This window comes from Cetorhinus maximus, chromosome 8 (genome assembly GCF_964194155.1).
Source record: "Cetorhinus maximus chromosome 8, sCetMax3.hap1.1, whole genome shotgun sequence".
In the NCBI taxonomy this organism is placed as follows: Eukaryota; Metazoa; Chordata; class Chondrichthyes; order Lamniformes; family Cetorhinidae; genus Cetorhinus; species Cetorhinus maximus.
The window spans coordinates 36,574,069-36,591,833 of NC_135886.1; the positions used below are offsets into that span (position 1 = coordinate 36,574,069).

The 17,765-nt window shown below is 40.4% G+C and overlaps 1 protein-coding gene across 2 annotated transcripts in view; it reads right to left on the reverse strand.

Annotated features, from left to right (window-relative positions):
• The window catches only part of LOC144683561 (cysteine and glycine-rich protein 1-like), a 33,501-nt gene extending 16,136 nt beyond the window's left edge, over positions 1-17,365 (reverse strand). Inside the window, exons 1-2 of one of the 2 annotated variants that reach the window (XM_078546696.1) lie at positions 17,236-17,365; positions 1,615-1,727 (exon numbers count right to left, since the gene is read on the reverse strand). In XM_078546696.1, coding sequence (XP_078402822.1) covers positions 1,615-1,726 — 112 coding nt within the window. In that variant the 5' untranslated portion in view covers position 1,727; positions 17,236-17,365. Of the gene's footprint in view, positions 1-1,614; positions 1,734-17,235 lie in introns of those variants that run through there. The other variant, XM_078546697.1, reaches the window with a different exon arrangement.
• Between the last annotated feature and the right edge of the window lie 400 nt (positions 17,366-17,765).

Here is a 17,765-nt window from a genome sequence, read left to right on the forward strand (position 1 = left end):
CTGTCACAAGAAAGGCTGTAGATTACCAGAGTGCATTCAAACCAAGATGATTCAATAATAGCTTACTTAGATGGTGATGTGGTGCAGAAACTGAAAATACTCATTCCATCTCCTTCACCCCTACAACTTTTCCTATCCTTTGCCTAGATGAAGACAATATGGTGAACGTTTCCTGTCGTCTTTCTAAAGATGTCTAATTAAATCTTGGCCATAATTTAACATTCCAGGAACAGATATTAGTCAAGAGATTCCTGACAAATGGAGGCAGTAAAGGAGTATTTGGGGATCTGTGGTATCATGCCACAAGTGGGCAGAGATTGACAACTCCCAACTGCTAATAGCAAACTTGAAAGTTGTTCATCAAGACTGTTAATTTTGTAGAACATAGATTAGGAATACAGACAGCCAGTTCCTTCCAAGCATTCAATACAAGAAATGAATATTTACTGCGTAACAACTAACTGGCTGAACAGTAATGTAAATAACAGCACTTTCATAACATCAGTAATAAAAATACTTTTGTCAGCAACATTTCACCTTTCACAATTCTTATTAACCCAACTGTCAAATATGAGTTGGGGATCGATGTGGGAGGGAGGCCAGTAAATGGTTCCACAAAAAAAAATGATGAAAGGAATTGGTGGTAAAGTGTGAGCTCATCCAGCCAAAATATGCCACTGACTTTAACATAGGTCAACAACAGCTGTTCCTTTATTCTCCCCCCAACCCTGAAAAGTGAGGGGTAACTGAAAAAAATTTAAAAACAGGAGTACAAACTGCTCTTGCCATTTCTACAAGAGTGTCAGAGTTAAAATACTGGGGTTGGTTTGGATCCAAGGTACATTTTGAAGGCAGGAGCAAAACACCTGTAGAAAGCCCAGCAGGGGGCCAATTGTAATTCAATAATTATTTTAATAATGCTTCAATGCCTACAATTTACAACCAGCAAACAAGTGTAGAAATGGTAACAGGAGTCAGAGAACCAAAAATAATGGTCCTTGTATAAAGTTAGTGCTGGGAAAGGGAAAGGGAGCTCTTGGGTTGCTGGGACTAGGAAGTAAAGGCAAGGATGTTTCCCGGGGGCTCAAGAATTCTTTCCAGTGCCCAGGAAAGCACTCCCATTCCTCCTGGCCCATATGTTTTAAAAGATACCAATTGGTCATCAACAACAGGTAGGGTGGGGTAGTGGGGTGATTGCAAAGGAGAGCAAGAAGAAGAATTAAAGAATGTCGGATCTGTTCCTGGTGACTGATCATAGTATTAATCCACAAATGTGATTGTGAAATTAATTAAACAAATGTATAAGGCATTCTACGGACTGCTCTGTAACACCAGCAAGACTTGTTTATTGAAGTTTGCTGCGAGAAAATACTGCAATCCTTAAAAATGCTGCCAATAATTGAAAACCCTGTTCTTCAGTATTTCAATGTAAATTCACTGTTTCGACTGCAATAGAAGAGACCGTAAAGAGTAAATATTTGTGGACATGAATACTATCCCTCAAGATGTTAATACTGGAACAAAAGGAGAATTGGAGTCAACTTGCAAGAACCTACCATTTAAAAACTGGATCTCAAGATAGAAGAAATAGTTCAAATTCCATAAAATACTCACTGCAACGGAAACAGGGCTTGTGAAAGTATTTCCCATCACACTGCACCTCCTCAGCAAAGTACACAGTCTTCTGGCAGACGCCACATTTATTTCCACCACCAAAGTTTGGCATTCTACAATAAAGAACATACATCGCTTCCTGAATATCTGAATGGGACATTGTCATTTTTATGCGCAATGTTTGAAGCTCAGCAAGCTGCAGTTAAAAGAAAATTATCAGCTATTAAAACTATTCTTTTTTCAAGAAAATGAAGAATTGATTTATTGCCTCCTCAATAACACAAGTGAGTAAAATTATTCTCATAATGTATACTGCATCGTACAGGCTAGAAAAGTCCGAAGCAACTGTGGTTGTCATAGAGTTAGCTGATCTAAGCAAAATCCATGGTGGGGCTAACTACTTTAGTTGTGGAGAAGAAACTGATGGTAATCCCATCATTTCTTATTGTAAAGTATAAATATGTTTGCCTTGGTCTAAATGGGATCAGATTTGGATACAATACCTTCCTTACAGTCAAATGCTCGACGACAGATCAGCGCAGAATTTGATGGAGTGTAAAGCTGCATAAGAAATGTGAGTTGGAGTAGGCTGTTTGGCCTTTCAAGCCTGCTATGCCTCCCAGCAAGACCTTCTTCCTTCCCTCACATTTCCATATCGCATAATCCATTGGTCTTGAATACGCCCAATAACTGAGCACCCACAGCTCTCTGGGGTAGAGAATTGCAAGGATTCACAACCCTTTGAGTGAAGAAATTTCTCCGCTTATCAGCCCTAAATTTTATTCTGAGGCTGTGACCCATACTCTAGGGGAATCATTTTCCCAGCATCTATCCTGTCAAGCCCCTTAAAAATGCTATATTTAATTTGATCACCTCCTATTTTTCTAAACCTCAGGGAATATGAGCTTAGTCCACTCAATCTCTCCTTAAACTGCAATCACCTTATCACAGGAACCAGTGTAGTGAACCATTGTTGCACTCCCTCCAGCACCAAGTATATCCTTAGGCAAGGATACCAAACCTGCACACACTACTGTAGGTGTGGCTTCACTAATATCCTGTATATTTGCAATAAGACTTTTTAAACTCACATTCCAATCTATTTGTAACAAAAGCAGACATATCATTCCCTACACCGCCCCCCCAAACTGCTTTATGAACCTGCATGTTAACTTTTTGGTGGTCCTTGTGCAAGGATATCTAGGTCTCTCAATGCAATGTTTCCCAACATTCAAATAAATCTTTTTTTTTTCTAAACAAAGTGGAGAACTTCACACTTTGTCACATTGTATCCCACCTTCCAAGTTGTTGCCCACCCGTTCATCCTGCCTATACTTGGAAGGAAATTGGATAAATTAAACATCAAGTCGCAAACTGAAAGATTGTTTACAAGAGATTAAAAAGGAAAGAAAAACAAGAAAACATTTTTTTTTAAATTTAAGAGCAATTTATTACCCACAGGAGTAAGAATCCAGTTTCAATTGTTCTCTTTCTGGGCTGGAGAGTTTGAATAGCTTTGGAGAAATGTAAATCTCATTGTTAAAAGGGTTCCTTATGCTGTTGAGTAGCAGCCCTAAGTGTCTGTAGCAGGTTTAATTGGTACTTGATGTGCAAAGGCAGCTATTTCTTGAAACTCAAGAGGTTGACAGCAATTTTGTGGCAATTTGCAACGCTCAGGCTCTCTCTTTCTCGGACAGGACTGGAAATTCCCACCCAAGCTCAATGAACCTTTGGCTGATCCATCAAATTTTTCGTCCCACCCGCGGCGATTCCCACCGCAATCAGGGCCGGAAAATCCGGACCTCAAAAGTCTACTCGTTGTATACTCGGAGACTGTTCCTATTGTCTCCAAGCATAAATATCTTGCACCTTCCTCTCAGTGAAGGAGGTGTCAGCTGTGGCTCAGTTCATAGCACCCTCGCCTTTGAATCAGAGGGTTGTGGGTTCATATCCCACTCCCGGAAACCCAGAACTGTGATTGTACTTGAAAGAGTTGCAATCTGTGACTGTTGATAACTCGAAAGAGTTTCCTCTCAGTGAAACAATCTAAGCCTTCCTTTGATCTCCTAACAATCAAACCACCCAAGCTTACTGTCAGGCAGACTGCAGAACAGGTCACATGACCCACTTCATTTATGCTAAGTTTAAAGCTACAGTCTGGAAATATAGTAATCTTTTAAACTTCAAATGTAACAAGATACTTGCACATAAAAAATAAATGCAAGAATAACTGTAACGTTCCCAAACTAATCCTCAAAGTGTTTCAGCCCAAATTACAATTGACAGTGTACACATTAATAACGGCGAAAGCATTAAATTTGCCTGAAAATGTTGACAGAATGCCCAAACTCATAGATGTGGAAGGTACTAAAGAACTGCCAGTATTTCCCAGGGTAACTGCACAATGGAAGCAGTGTAGATGGGAGATTTAAAGTTTAAAATAAAGACCATTTTATAAGTTAATGAACTATGTCATCCACAGAGAATTTGAGTTCTGGGGACAATTTAAGTAAACAGTTTCAAGTTATTATTAGCATCAGAGTTGTATACTTATCAAATAGCTTTCTTATTTTTTAGGGATTTTATTATTGCCAAATAAGGATGAGCAAACATTTTTCATCCAACATTTGTAGAACCACGAGCAACTCAATTTTTGTTTTGTTTTGAGTGGGGGATGGGGTCAAGCTGTTAGCAGCAGGCCATTAATGATCTTAACTTCGCAAAATAACAGTCATTATATTTGAGTTTTTAGCCCATTTGAAATAGGCTAAAAGGCCCACTCCTCCATCACCCCCTACACCTCAACCCCCTCCCATGGCACCTTCCCATGCAACCGCAGAAGGTGCAACACCTGCCCCTTTATTTCCCCTCTCCTCACCGTCTAAGGGCCCAAACAGTCCTTTCAAGTGAAGTAGCATTTCACTTGCACTTCCCTCAATTTAGTCTACTGCATTCACTGCTCCCAATGCAGTTTCGTCTACATTGGAGAGACCAAACGCAGACTGGGTGACCACTTTGCGGAACACCTTCGGTCTGTCCGCAAGCATAACCCAGACCTCCCTGTTGCTTGCCATTTCAACACTCCACCCTGCTCTCATGCCCACATGTCCGTCCTTGGCCTGCTGCATTGTTCCAGTGAAGCTCAACGCAAACTGGAGGAACAGCACCTCATCTTCCGACTAGGTACTTTACAGCCTTCCGGACTGAATATTGAGTTCAACAATTTTAGATCACGAACTCTCTCTCCTCAATCCCCACCCCCTTTCCGATCCCCCTTTTTCCAATAATTTATATAGAGTTTTCTTTTCCCACCTATTTCCATTATTTTTAAAATGTATTTCCATCCATTGTTTTATCTCTACCTTTTAGCTTATTTCGATCCCTTCCCCCCACCCCACTAGGGCTATCTGTACCTTGCTCGTCCTGCTTTCTACCCTTAAATGTCACCTATTAGCACATTCCTTGGATAATATCACACCTTCAACATCTCTTTGTCCTTTTGTCTATCTCCACCTATCACTGGCCCTCTATCCTGTCCCACCCACCCTTAAACCAGCTTATATTTCATCTCTTTTCTATTTTTCCCTTAGTTCTGTTGAAGAGTCATACGGACTCGAAACGTTAACAGTGTTCCTCTCCGCAGATGCTGTCAGACCTGCTGAGTTTTTCCAGGTATTTTTATTTTTGTTTTGGATTTCCAGCATCTGCAGTTTTTTGCTTTTATCTTAGCATTAATATGGGGTCTATTTAAAATTGATTTTGCTGCAAAAAGCTCAACTCCATTAAATAGAGGTATTAACTCCAGACATTGGAAAAATATCTATTCTACTTCACAAATGTTGAAAAATTCCATAAAACAGATTAAACAAATGACTAGTCAACATGCAACATCTGTCTTGTAATCAAGTTTGAACAGAACTTGCTTCAGGCAAGCATTTTTGTGCTGTTACTACAAATACTTTGATCCAAGTTGTAAATGAAAAAAAAAACAATATGTCATTCATATGCCTTTGATGCAATTTTCGAAGACGAGACAGTGCAATTTATGACTCCTTGAAAATGCTTAAAACCCAAATTAATTCATTACAGCTACAAACCTTGGTTTATCTTCTTTGTTAAATATAACTTTGAATAGGGACGGATAAACAGAACAAAAATTGATAAACTATTTCCAACTGAAACTAATTTTCCAATTAGACAATAAACCACAGGACACAAAAATAACGACCATGTTACTCAGCATTTTCAGAATCAGGGTCCACTGTGATGAGAATTGGAGCCTATTGTCAATTAAAACAGATGGCGTAAAGGAATGCAACAGGGATCAAACTTTCAGCTATAAAGAAAAAGCTTCTGATTTTGCAGCAGTTTTAACATAAATGGGGCAGATTTGATCAGACATCTGTCTTACACCCTGCCTGATTTTACATCACTGACTTCAATGAAGGGTAAATTCAGGTTGAGCGTAAGATGAGGGCTGTGACCTAGACAGATCTTGTTCCTGCCAGGCAGGTTAGATTAAAATTGAGGCTTTGATGTTATGCAAGTGATAGTAGCTTGGAACACCTTTCATCCCCACATTTAGGTCAATTACTGGAACTCGGACCAAGATCATTAACTTACCAGGTTAAATGCAGGGAGCACAGTCAATACCCTGGACCACTGTCAATTGTAATTTGGTCTGAAACACTGAGGATTAGTTTGGGAACTTTACAATTATTCATGCAATTATTTTTTATGTGCAAGTATCTTGTTACATTTGAAGTTTAGAAGATATTTCCAGACTGTAGCTTTAAACTTAGCATAAATGAAGTGGGTCATGTGACCTGTTCTGCAGTCTGCCTGACAGTAAGCTTGGGTGGTTTGATTATTAGGAGATCAAAGGAAGGCTTAGATTGTTTTACTGAGAGGAAGGTGCAAGATATTTATGCTTGGAGACAATAGGAACAGTCTCCAAGTATACAACGAGTAAACTTTGAGACCGGGATTTTCCGGTTTGACTGCAGCAGGAATCATCAAGAGTGGGACGAAAAATTTGACGAATCAGCCAAAGGTTCATTGAGCTTGAGCGGGAATTTCCAGTCCCGCCCCAATCCCAGCCGAGTCTCCTAAAGTCCCAGAAAAGTGGTGTAGATAGAGTTTTAAACAGTTGTGCTGTAAACTGTCCATTTACTTCCAGGATGAAAGGGAGTTGCGATCAAAGATAGCTAATTAGCATTTCTACTTGGATGCAAGATTAATGTGTTTCACATTGCCATGGGGAAAGAGGGCAGAAGAAGCCATGTTTTGAGATCAGGGTATAGTCTTCCCTACAAATCAATGAATATTACAGCCAGACAGCAGATGTTCTGTGGGTCAACAGAAAGAAATGGCTGCTTGACTTTGTGGGCCAACAAGCCAGGTGTGGGAGGGATTCATTCCTTAATTGAAGAGATGCATCCTGCAGCCATCTAAGGATTCTGGCAGATTTGTTCTGACATTGCAAGAGAGAAGAAGCATCATCTAAATTGGCCTTGCTGCTGTCAGTGGATTTAAGGAACTCTGAAAGCTGATAAAAGAACCTGGAGCTGGTCATTTGAAGTTACTACTCGGTAGAGTGGGAACAACTGTGCACCATTTGCAAGAAGGACTGTAATTCCACAAAGTGTGCAACAAGGGAAATGTCACTCTGTATTTTAAATTATAAGTTGCCTACAAAAAGTGTTCAGTCTTTAGTGATTTTAGTCATTTGTTACAGTAAAAGTTTTAAAATGTGAAATCTTGCCAAGTCATCCTTTCTGACAATAACTTAAAAAGGAAATTTGAATTGTCAAAGTTGTTGGTCCCTACGGAGATTGTTGTAACAATCTTTACGTCCAGCCAAAAACTAATATATGTTGAGTTTTCTTAATAAAAAAAGCATCTCAATCACAACATTTTCAAGTAACAAATTAGTTGTTTTATTCACACTGCTTCTGTATCAGCAGCAAAACCCTTAAAATGATACAGAGGCCCATTAGCTCAACGGATATATCTTGGGTCAGACAATAACAGATCAACTTTCAAAGGAAAACTATGACCTCTCCTAAAGCATATTTATTAAAAATAACAAAAATGTTATTTTTTAGCCCAACAAATCTGTTCCTGCCACAACCTTATATCTTTATTTTGCCTCAACTCACTGAATATTTTGGTATCACCACTGCAATCAAACTTAGGGAGAGGTGGTGTAGTGGTATTGTCACTGGACCAGTAATCTAGAGACCCAGGGTAATGCTCTGGGGACTCTGGTTTGAATCCTGCCATGGCAGATGGTAGAATTTGAATTCAATCAAAATCTGGAATTAAAAGTCTAATGATGGCCATGAAACTATTGTCGATTGTTGTAAAAATCTGGTTCACTAATGCCCTCTAGGGAAGGAAATCTGATGTCCTTACCTGGTCTGGCCTACATGTGACTCCAGACCCACAGCAATGTGGTTGATTCTTTAATGCTCTCTGAACAAGAGGAATTAGGAATGGGCGATAAATGTTGGTCTCGCCAGCGATGCCCACATCCCATGAATGAATAAATAATAAAATTCCCTGCATCCTTCTTAACTCCCTATTAACATATGGACCATAGCCCCTTAGTTATGAAACTGACTTAATTCTATATCAACATTAGGGAAGGTAAATTGTTCACCTGCCATCCACCAATACCCTTCCCCAACCCCATTTATTCCCTCTTTAACAAAGGTTACTTCATGAATTCTGTGGCCTCATTTTGAGTTCTGCTCAATAATTAGTCTTTTTTTTATCCCCATAAAAACTAATGAATGAATTGTTCTACACTGTAGCAAAGGCAGATTTTCAAATAATACAAAGCACAACAATATTAGGAGCCTGTCACAATTTAGTACCAACATTCTAATTGGGATTTCATAATTAAACATTTTTAGTACAAAACAAGATTGGAGAAAAATAAATTAACCACTAGTCTGGGTGAAAAGTATTTACTGTAGAATAAACACAAAAAAAGTCAAGGCTCTCTATCCTAAAACATCTCACACGTTTGCAGGCACACATTTTGCCTTGGGCAAAATGGATTCAAAACGCAGATGTACACTTTATTACCTGGAACTGTGAAATGTTTTTAAGGAACAGTAACCACTGACTTGTGGGTATAATCTGTACAGCTATTCCTCATAGTTCTCTACCCATTCCTGGCACATTTTGATCCAATTGCTTAACACACCTTCGAGCTACAATATATTGTACGATTGCAACACTGAAACTGTTTTATGATGATCACATACCTTTGGCACTAATATAAAGAATGCAACTTCATCTTCTAAGAGGGAAAATGACATTTAAAAAAAAGAGTATCCAAGGATCTACTGACTCATTTAAGGTGTAAGGCCCATTCTCTACCCTGCTCCCTCCCCAATAGATTTCTTACAGTTCTGTGGATGCCAGCAACCCTTACACAAATACCAGCAAGCTCCTGGACCATGGAATTCAATTTGCCTTTCCTAATGTGCCTTCACATTCATAATTTTAGTATGAGTCAATGGGCATAAATCTGGATTGGGTGTCCAGGCTGAAACACTGCCCTAACCCAGGACACTGAAACCAAAATACTATTCCGGCTGGCTCTTTAACCAGAAAACAAGGGCAGAAAGGGCGGGGCAGAGGATGGCTCCAAAGCACCTCAGCAGGGAGCCAGCCTGCCCCATGCCAGCCCGCCTTGCAGCCATAACGGGCTAAATAGGGCCAGTGTGGGACTTCTCACCCTCACTGGGGAAGAAGTCCTGCCCTCAGGAGCTGCCGGCCAATCCAAGTAGCCAGCAGCTCCAGCAGTCCTGGCAGCGGCAAAGGTGCATTAGTGGGCAATGCAACGAGGAAGAAGGCAGCCCATGGATCCTGGAGACAGGCAAGTCCAGGGTCTTGGACAGGGAGCATTTGGGCAGGTTGGAAGGGTGGGTGGGGGAAGTGGGGAGAGAGAGAGAGAGAGAGAGAGAGAGTAGGGGTGGAGTGATTAATGCTGCAGGTTGGTAGGAAGGGGGGCTTCTAGCCTGGGATGGTGGCCTCCCAATCCAAAAAATTAAAAATTGGGCTGCCAACTCTCACCCAACTGGCAACACCAATCAATCATTTTATGGCATGGGCAGCATATTATCAGGGTCAACTGGCTTGTTAATAAGCCCAGTTGACCCTGGTTATTTATTCAAATATGGCGAATGGGCTGCCAATTTTGACACCTGCCTACCCACCTACCACCCCTACCCATATTTTGAGGGGTGAGCTGGGTAACTGACCAATTTTACATGCCCCCACCCCCCCCTTCCACCCTGAAAACGCACCTGGCAGGTGCATGTAAAATGCAGCCCCAAATCGGAGATCTTCAGGCTAATGCAGGTGCTACCTTTACACTTAAGATCAACAGGGTACTTATCTTAGAAGTTTAACATCAGCTAGATCAGTTAATCTTTACCAAAAAATGTCACCAACATGGTGGCAACAGGACTCAGTTTTTCCTAATTGGAGATTCCACAGGCAGGCAATAAGTGTCTTCCATGTGTAACATTTTCATTTTCAAAATGGTATCAATGAAAAATTAGTCAGTGCAAATAGAGCTACAATGCCTTGAAATTAGCTTTGAAAATCAAGCCAGTAAAATATCAACTTTGTTAATGTCCAGTTAATTGAAAAGAGTAAAGCTACACAATCATTTGAAGTTATGCCAATTCAAAAGAAAAATTTAAAAGAAAAGAAATCTGTGTACTCAGAACAGCAGCTTCACATTTGGCATTTCAAATACTTTGTACATTTCTTATCCCAAGCGAAATGCCCAGAGATTTTTAGGGCAGGCCCAAATCAGACAGTGGCAGCAAGCTGCTAGTCCAAGAGGACAGCATTTTTCTCTTAAACTACACAATGACAGGAATAAATAACTGAAAATTTGCCACAGTTTAGCTGCAAGTTAATTACAGTGCAAAGCCAATCAGGCGAGACAACTAGAATGATGTGAATGTTACCTCTTAATACTAGAGACTGGAATTTGTCAGCAGCTCCACCTATTTTCAATCCACTTAGTGTGTGGTGACAACATAAATTGGAATGTTTCAGTGTAAGAGGCATAAAGAAAAAGCAGCAAGTGGCCTTCATTCAACCACGTGATTTGTTAAAAAAAAACTTCTTCCTCTCTATTCAAAATGTAACTTCAAGATGGCAATACTCTTTCAATAATTGACTTGTGTAATTAGGACAGCTCCAGTAATCCTGCTGAGTGAATTATTTTCAGAAGATGCCGGAGATCCCATTTAAATGTACCACTGGAATATTTAAAGGCAAATTACAGTTCTGTTGTGCTTATATAGTTTTACAGTAAACCAAGTCCATACCATGATGCCTTCTTGCTGTTCCTTCCCAATACCTCAGCACCTTCTCATTACATTTCTAGACATCAATCCTTGGTTAAGAAAGCGGACAGCTGACCGGCTCTCAGAATTCTGACAGTGGGGGAGATTCACCAGCCAAAATTACTTTATTCTATCTGATAAGGCTCTTAAAGGATGGATGTGGCCAGAAAGTAGTATGATGAAGTTAAACCACATAAAAGCTGAAATTTATGGGATTCATAAACCATACCACCAATGGGGCTCTGACACAAAATAAAGAATAATTTAGCTTTTGGACAAGAACATACAAGTTCAAGGGCTGAACCATCAAAATATTTTTTTAAATCTTTGCAATTATCATTGTTTTGACTCCATAAGTTTGGTATATTGATGAGTTATACAGGCCTGAAAGATGTAATACTGTTGTGACAGTTAATTGGGTAACCAATTTTAGCCAGGACAGAGTGGACAATACTCTGCCCTGGATTAGGAAATTAGATGGAGGCAGGAAAGAAAGAAAAAGTCCAATTAAGTCCCCAGTCCTGATCACTAGCCAATGACCCCTTGTTGTGTATATTTATGGATGCAAGCTAAGGACAGATAAAGTTTAGCTGTAATATCTCCAAAGCCTGACAACACGGATGAAGAATGATCAGTTGGGCAAGTTGTCAGAGGACAAACAACAACAACTCAACATGAGTTAGTGCCTTCAGTAAGGGAGGTGTGGAGAAAGAGGGGAGATGGTGGTATAGTGGTAATATCACTGGATTAGTAACCCAGAAGGCCAGGCTAATGCTTTGGGGACATGGGTTCAAATCCCACCATGGCAACTGGTGGAATTTAAATTCAATTAATAAATCTGAAGTAATGTGACAATGACAACCATTAAAACAAATCTGGTTCACTAATTCCCTTTAGGGAAGGAAATCTGCCGTCCTTACGTGGTCTGTAACTCTATACTCCCAACAATGCAATTGACCCTTAACTGCCCTCTGAAATGACACACTATGCCTGTAGTAATTGTAGCTTTAAGGAATGTAGTGACTGTAGCTTTAGGACTTACTGTATTGTATAGCATACGTGGCAGTGTGAATGAATCAGCTCTAAGCGCAGGGAACCTTAGAGTGGGAATTTTTCTAGTTGTGGAGCTTGATGGAAACATGTAACTGCTGCAGCAGTCTGTAAATAAAGTTTGATGTTTCTGATGAGAAGCCTGTCTGGAAAATCAAGCCCATAACAATGCTACTCAGTTCAAGGGCAATTAGGGATGGGCAACAAATGCTGGCCTTACTAGTGATGTCCACATCCCATGAAAAGAATTTTTAAAAACTACTTTATTCAGCACGTTATCATCAATATCCCAAGGAATTCAGCTACAAAACAATAGCAGCCCTAATCAAATAGCAGACTTAATTATTAATTTCTAAAACAAACCATGACACTGCAAATTCCTTTGCAATTCAAACCTCAACCAACATGCAATTCAAAATTCAACCAACATCTAATCAATATACTTATGAGAAATTAGACAGGTCAGCCTGAAAAAAAAGCAGCCAAAGTGGCCATTCAGAACCTATTACTGCTTCTACATCACTGACAATAAAAAAGTAGATAAAGCAAAGGGAAGGTAGTCATATATATATATATATATATATATATATTTCATCCATTTTCATGCCTTTAAAGTATCAAACCTATACCAATCACCTCACTTTCACTCAAAATCAACTAACTGTTTCTTCATTTAGGCTGTGAGATATACAGGAAGAACATATTTGACTTCAAGCTTGCTATTTGAAAGTTGTGTGGCTTCAAACTATCAAAAAGCCCCCTCTAATGTACACTAGCCACGCTTACAATGGCCTTCAATAGTTTTTCACTCTGTCCCCAAGTGAAGATTTACTTCATTATCTGAAACTGACATCATATTTTCTTTTCAAATGACTTGCGAGTCCAAATGACCAAACCCAAAGGATTGCAAAATGTGGTCACACCAGAACTTTATACCATGTCAGATACAACAATATTCCAATTGTCTTTGTGCACAAGTGCAAGGAGGCTCTGTAAATTCTGAAGTATTGGCGACACAAAGATCCCTATCAAAAATAAACAGAAAATAAACACACACAAAATCATCAATTCAGTCACTGCACACTTCTCTGGGCCAAAAAAAAAAACTGACATGTCAACGCCCCTTTAAAAACATCAACATGAAATGAAACCATTGTAGACATTCTGTTGAACATCCTCCTGAAACTTAGGATGTGGAACATTCTTCTTACAAGATTGCTGTAACTGACTTAACCAACAGCGCACACACACTGAAACCAATAATTGGAAGTAACAGAACAAGCAACTCAAGTATCCTTTATCCATAAATCTGAAAACATCCAAAAAGCACACTTATTTTGAGTCTCACACATTTAGCGTGGGAAGTCTAGTTGTTTGTCTGCACTGTTTACCTTGTGAATTTTGTGGCGAACATGTCAAAAAGAAACTTATTATAGGTACTCTGTATTTATTATTCAGTAATACATCTTACTTTTGTAGCTATTTTATTTACTTTTGGCTGTAGTTAGCCTAGGCCTAGGACAAGTATGTCTATTTGCAGTATCTGAAAACTGAAATTATCTGAAATCCAAAATTCAATCAGGCCCGAGGGTTTCAGATCAAGGATGCTACTAGACCTGTTCTTCTATTTGCTGTCCGGGTCACTTTCTAATCATGCTGGCTGAGACTTCCCACTTCTGTGCTCACCAACCCAAAATGTTGTCCCTATTCATTCTAATATAGGGTGGGAAAGTGAGGAGACAGGCAACTGTAAAGCCGAAAATCCCACTGCTTCTTTCCTCATATTTCAGACCAAAGGCAGAAAAAAAGGGCCATTTCCAGGCCCTCAGGATTATTGCTATTAATCCAATAACTAAAATAATTTGTGTGTATAATCAATCCATCAGAACTTGTCCTACAATTTCCCCAATACCCTTATGAAGACACCTGTTCCCCTTTCCTTCTAAAATCTAGCAGAGATATATTGCTGGGCAGGGACTGGGGTTGGTCCGGGGAGGGGGGGCGGTCAGAGGAATCCCTAAACAGCAAAAGAGAAACAGAAAATAGACAATGGGTCAATCAGCATCAGAAATATAGGATAATATTTAAAGTGTGGATGCTGTTGAACCAACAGTGTCATAGAGGGACACACAATAAACCAGAGTCAGGGGAATGGATTGAGGGCTCTGGCCATACTGCTGGTGGAGATTGCCGAGGTAGGTCGGAAAAAATCCCATGCACACAGATTTGAAGCAAAAGACTGACCAGGAGCTAATGTTAAATTGGAAAGGCGCTTTCACGAATGGACACATTATGTGGTAGATTTTACCCCATTTAAAAATCAGTGGTCACGTCAACTGGCAAAGTGCACAGATTGGTCATCCATTCACCAGGCAAGCAGCAGGCACCAAAAAGGTAACTTGACAGGGAACACAGATTGAATATTGGAGGTCAGGGCTTAGCTGCTGATAGCAAGGGAAAGTGGGAGGAAGTGATCGTACACAATCCTAACAGTACTGTGGGTGTACCTACACCACATGGACTGCAATGGTTCAAGAAGGCTGCTCACCACCACCTTCTCAAGGGCAACTAGGGATAGGCAATAAATGCTGGCCCAGCCAGCAAAGCCCACATCCCATGAATGTTTTTTTTATTCAATGTTGTTGTTTCTTGGGACATCATTGGCCCAGACCATTTTTGTAGCTCCCCTCCCTCACCGTGCAACCAGAGTAGCAGCAACAAAAATAATTCAAGACTTATCTTTTTAGAGGGCATCTTTTTGCCAATTGCCCATTGAACTGATCAGAGCGTACAGTGCGCAGTTCCTACTTTAAAAAGGTAAATGAAGTTCAATTTATGACATAGGATTGAAATATTGTGGCCAAAATCTTTCATATTTAACTCAAAGGAGCCCATTACCTGAAGCAGGTGAGCACTTTTAACACCTTTTAGGCCCCTTTTAAAATGGATGGGCTGCATTTTCCTTAGAGGTGGCAAAGGTGCAGATTCTATGTTGAGGCAGTTAACACCAGGCTAGGGCATTCCTTATCAATATGCCTCATAATTTTAAACACCTCCAGTAAATCTCCACTTAACCTTCTCTCCAAGGGAAAACAATCTAAGCTTCACTTGTCTCCCCACATACCTGAAGTCACGCACCCCTGGTAAATTGCCACTGCACCCATTCCTGGCATGCTTTCTAAAATATAGTTCCCAGAATTGGCCACAGTGCTCTAGCTGTGGCCTACCCAGTCATCTATAAAGGTTCACCAAAATTTCCTTGCTTTAGCACCCAATGCTTCTAATTATAAAGCCAGGGGTCCCATATGCTTTCTAACAGCCTTCTCAACTTGTTCTGTCACCTTCAACAGATCTGCAGATGTGAACCCCCAGGTTCTCTGTTCCTGTCTCTGTCACATCTCTGCCCCTTTCACCAGTCTCTCTATGCCATGCTGAAATCTACTACCACTGACCTGCTATATTTCCAAGCTTTCCCTCATTTGCAAACTTTGAAACTAAACCCAAGTCCAGGCCATTAATATATAACAAATAAAAGGGAGGTGGTCTATTAATAACCTACCTCAAGGAAACACCACTGTATATTTCCCTCTAGTTTGAAACAACCATTTACCACACACTCTGCTTTCAGTCTCTTAGCTAGTTCCATTTCCACACCACCACATTAACCCCATGGGCTTCCAAATCTGCTAACGTGGCACTTCATCAAATTCCACTTGTATAGTCATCATTACCCTACCTTCATCAACCCTCTCCATTATTTCACTGGCGTCATTTTCTTTCAACAAATTCACAATGGGAAGCCATTTGTTCATTCTTGTGACATTCCAAGTGACAAGGAATTTTGCCCTGGCTCATTGTCTCTGAAGGTTTCCTCATTGTTGCTGTTTTCAACTAGCCAGTAGTTATTGGTTTATCCACCTCTTTCTCCCTTTTTTTTGGGGGGGGGTGGTTACAGGGGTGTAAGAATTTAAACCCTCCAGTCCTCAGGATGTACAGTGATGCTAAGAAGGATTGAAAGATTATGGCTAAAGTCTCCACCCTTACTTCCCTCAGCCACTTAGGATGCATTCCATCTAGACTGAGTAACGTTTAAACTTTTGAGTGACACCAGTTACTTAAGTACCTCCTCTTTATCCTATCCAAGTTTGCAATTCCACTCTTCTTCACTGTGACACTGGAAGCATCTCTTCCCTATAAAGACAGACAGATGGGAAGTATTCATTCAGTACCTCATCATGCCCTCTGTCTCCACAAGGTTTCCTTTTAGGTCCATCATTAACCTCATCCTTTCACTTCTTTGCATGTTAATACAACATTTCATAGTGTTCCCTTTTACATTACTAACTAACCTTTCCTCATACATACTTTGTCCCAATTACTTCCTTTTCTGATCTCCTTCAGTGCCCTGTTTCTCTATTGTATTACAAACCTGACATTTCTCAGCTTCCCTTTTCCACTTTCATCTTAACCGCTATTTGTTAGCCATCCTGTGAACTTTACATTTGGATGCCCTTCAGATTTTTCTAATTGAAAAAAAGAGAAAATTATTTTGAAAGAACTAAACTGTGCATTTATTTAAAGCCCCCCACCCCCCCCCCCCCCCAACAAAAGGCCGTTAATATTAGGGATTTGAGCAGAGGCGTGTTTGAATCCTGTAAACTGGGGTCACAAAATTAAAAGAGAACACTCAAAAGAGATTTCATTATCATTTTTTTTTTGTTCTGCCACTATAACCCCGCAAACTCCGCAGCAAACCCACATCAATTTCAGCTCCCGATTATACAGCAACCCCTCCTTTACTAACACCGCACATGGACGGCTTAGGCAATTCAGACCATGCCGTTAAGTTTCCTGTTACGTCTCATCAATGGTTGGTTTGCTCCCCTCCAAGTTTGCGGAAAGTCATCTAGACCTCGGTTTCTTGAGTTTTTACCTTATATGGAAACTGGGCAAAACCTGACAACTCCCGCATACAGCAGCCCGGCTGCCCAGCACTTCACCAGAATCAGTCACCAAAACGCCCGGGGTGGGGGAGAGAGAGAGGAAAAAGAAAAGCAAACTGTCATTGTGGATTTCAGACAGAAAATAGGTCACAACTCTTTCTCCAGGCACCTGCCGTCTGCACCTGAAACTGTCTGAGCTGCACCAGGACATTAGCAACAACTAACTCTTGCTTGTTGAAAGTTACCTGCTGTAATGACTGGAACTCACAGCGTCCTGGATCCCACCCGCTCCGTGATAATGCTGCTGTGCCTTCAGCACTCAATTTAAGGCGGAACTGTGGCCAAGGACAACGCCTCGTCCCTTTGCACTCAGCACTAAAGATGACGTTATCACTGTCAGAAGTTTGCATGCCAAAACATTTCTTTCACAGTTTTTAAAGCTGTGATTTAAACATTTACAAGATCGTTTACGTTTATTTGGACATGGTCATGAACAGTATAGTCTCAACGAGCAAACACTTGCCAAACCTTATTTTTCATTTGCTCCACAGATCAGGTTCTGACCAAGTAGGAAAAAGATACTTTCGCCACACAAAGTGTTTGCTTATAATCTGCTCACCATTTGCCTCAAATCAAACTTGTTGACAGACCCCATTGATTTATTCCATATTCCAGCACTTATTCCTCCTTTCGTACCTCACCCTGATCCAGTCCCCCTAACTGTCATTTAAAATTCTTGAGAAGCCTCCCCACCACCCCCTCCCGTCCACACCCC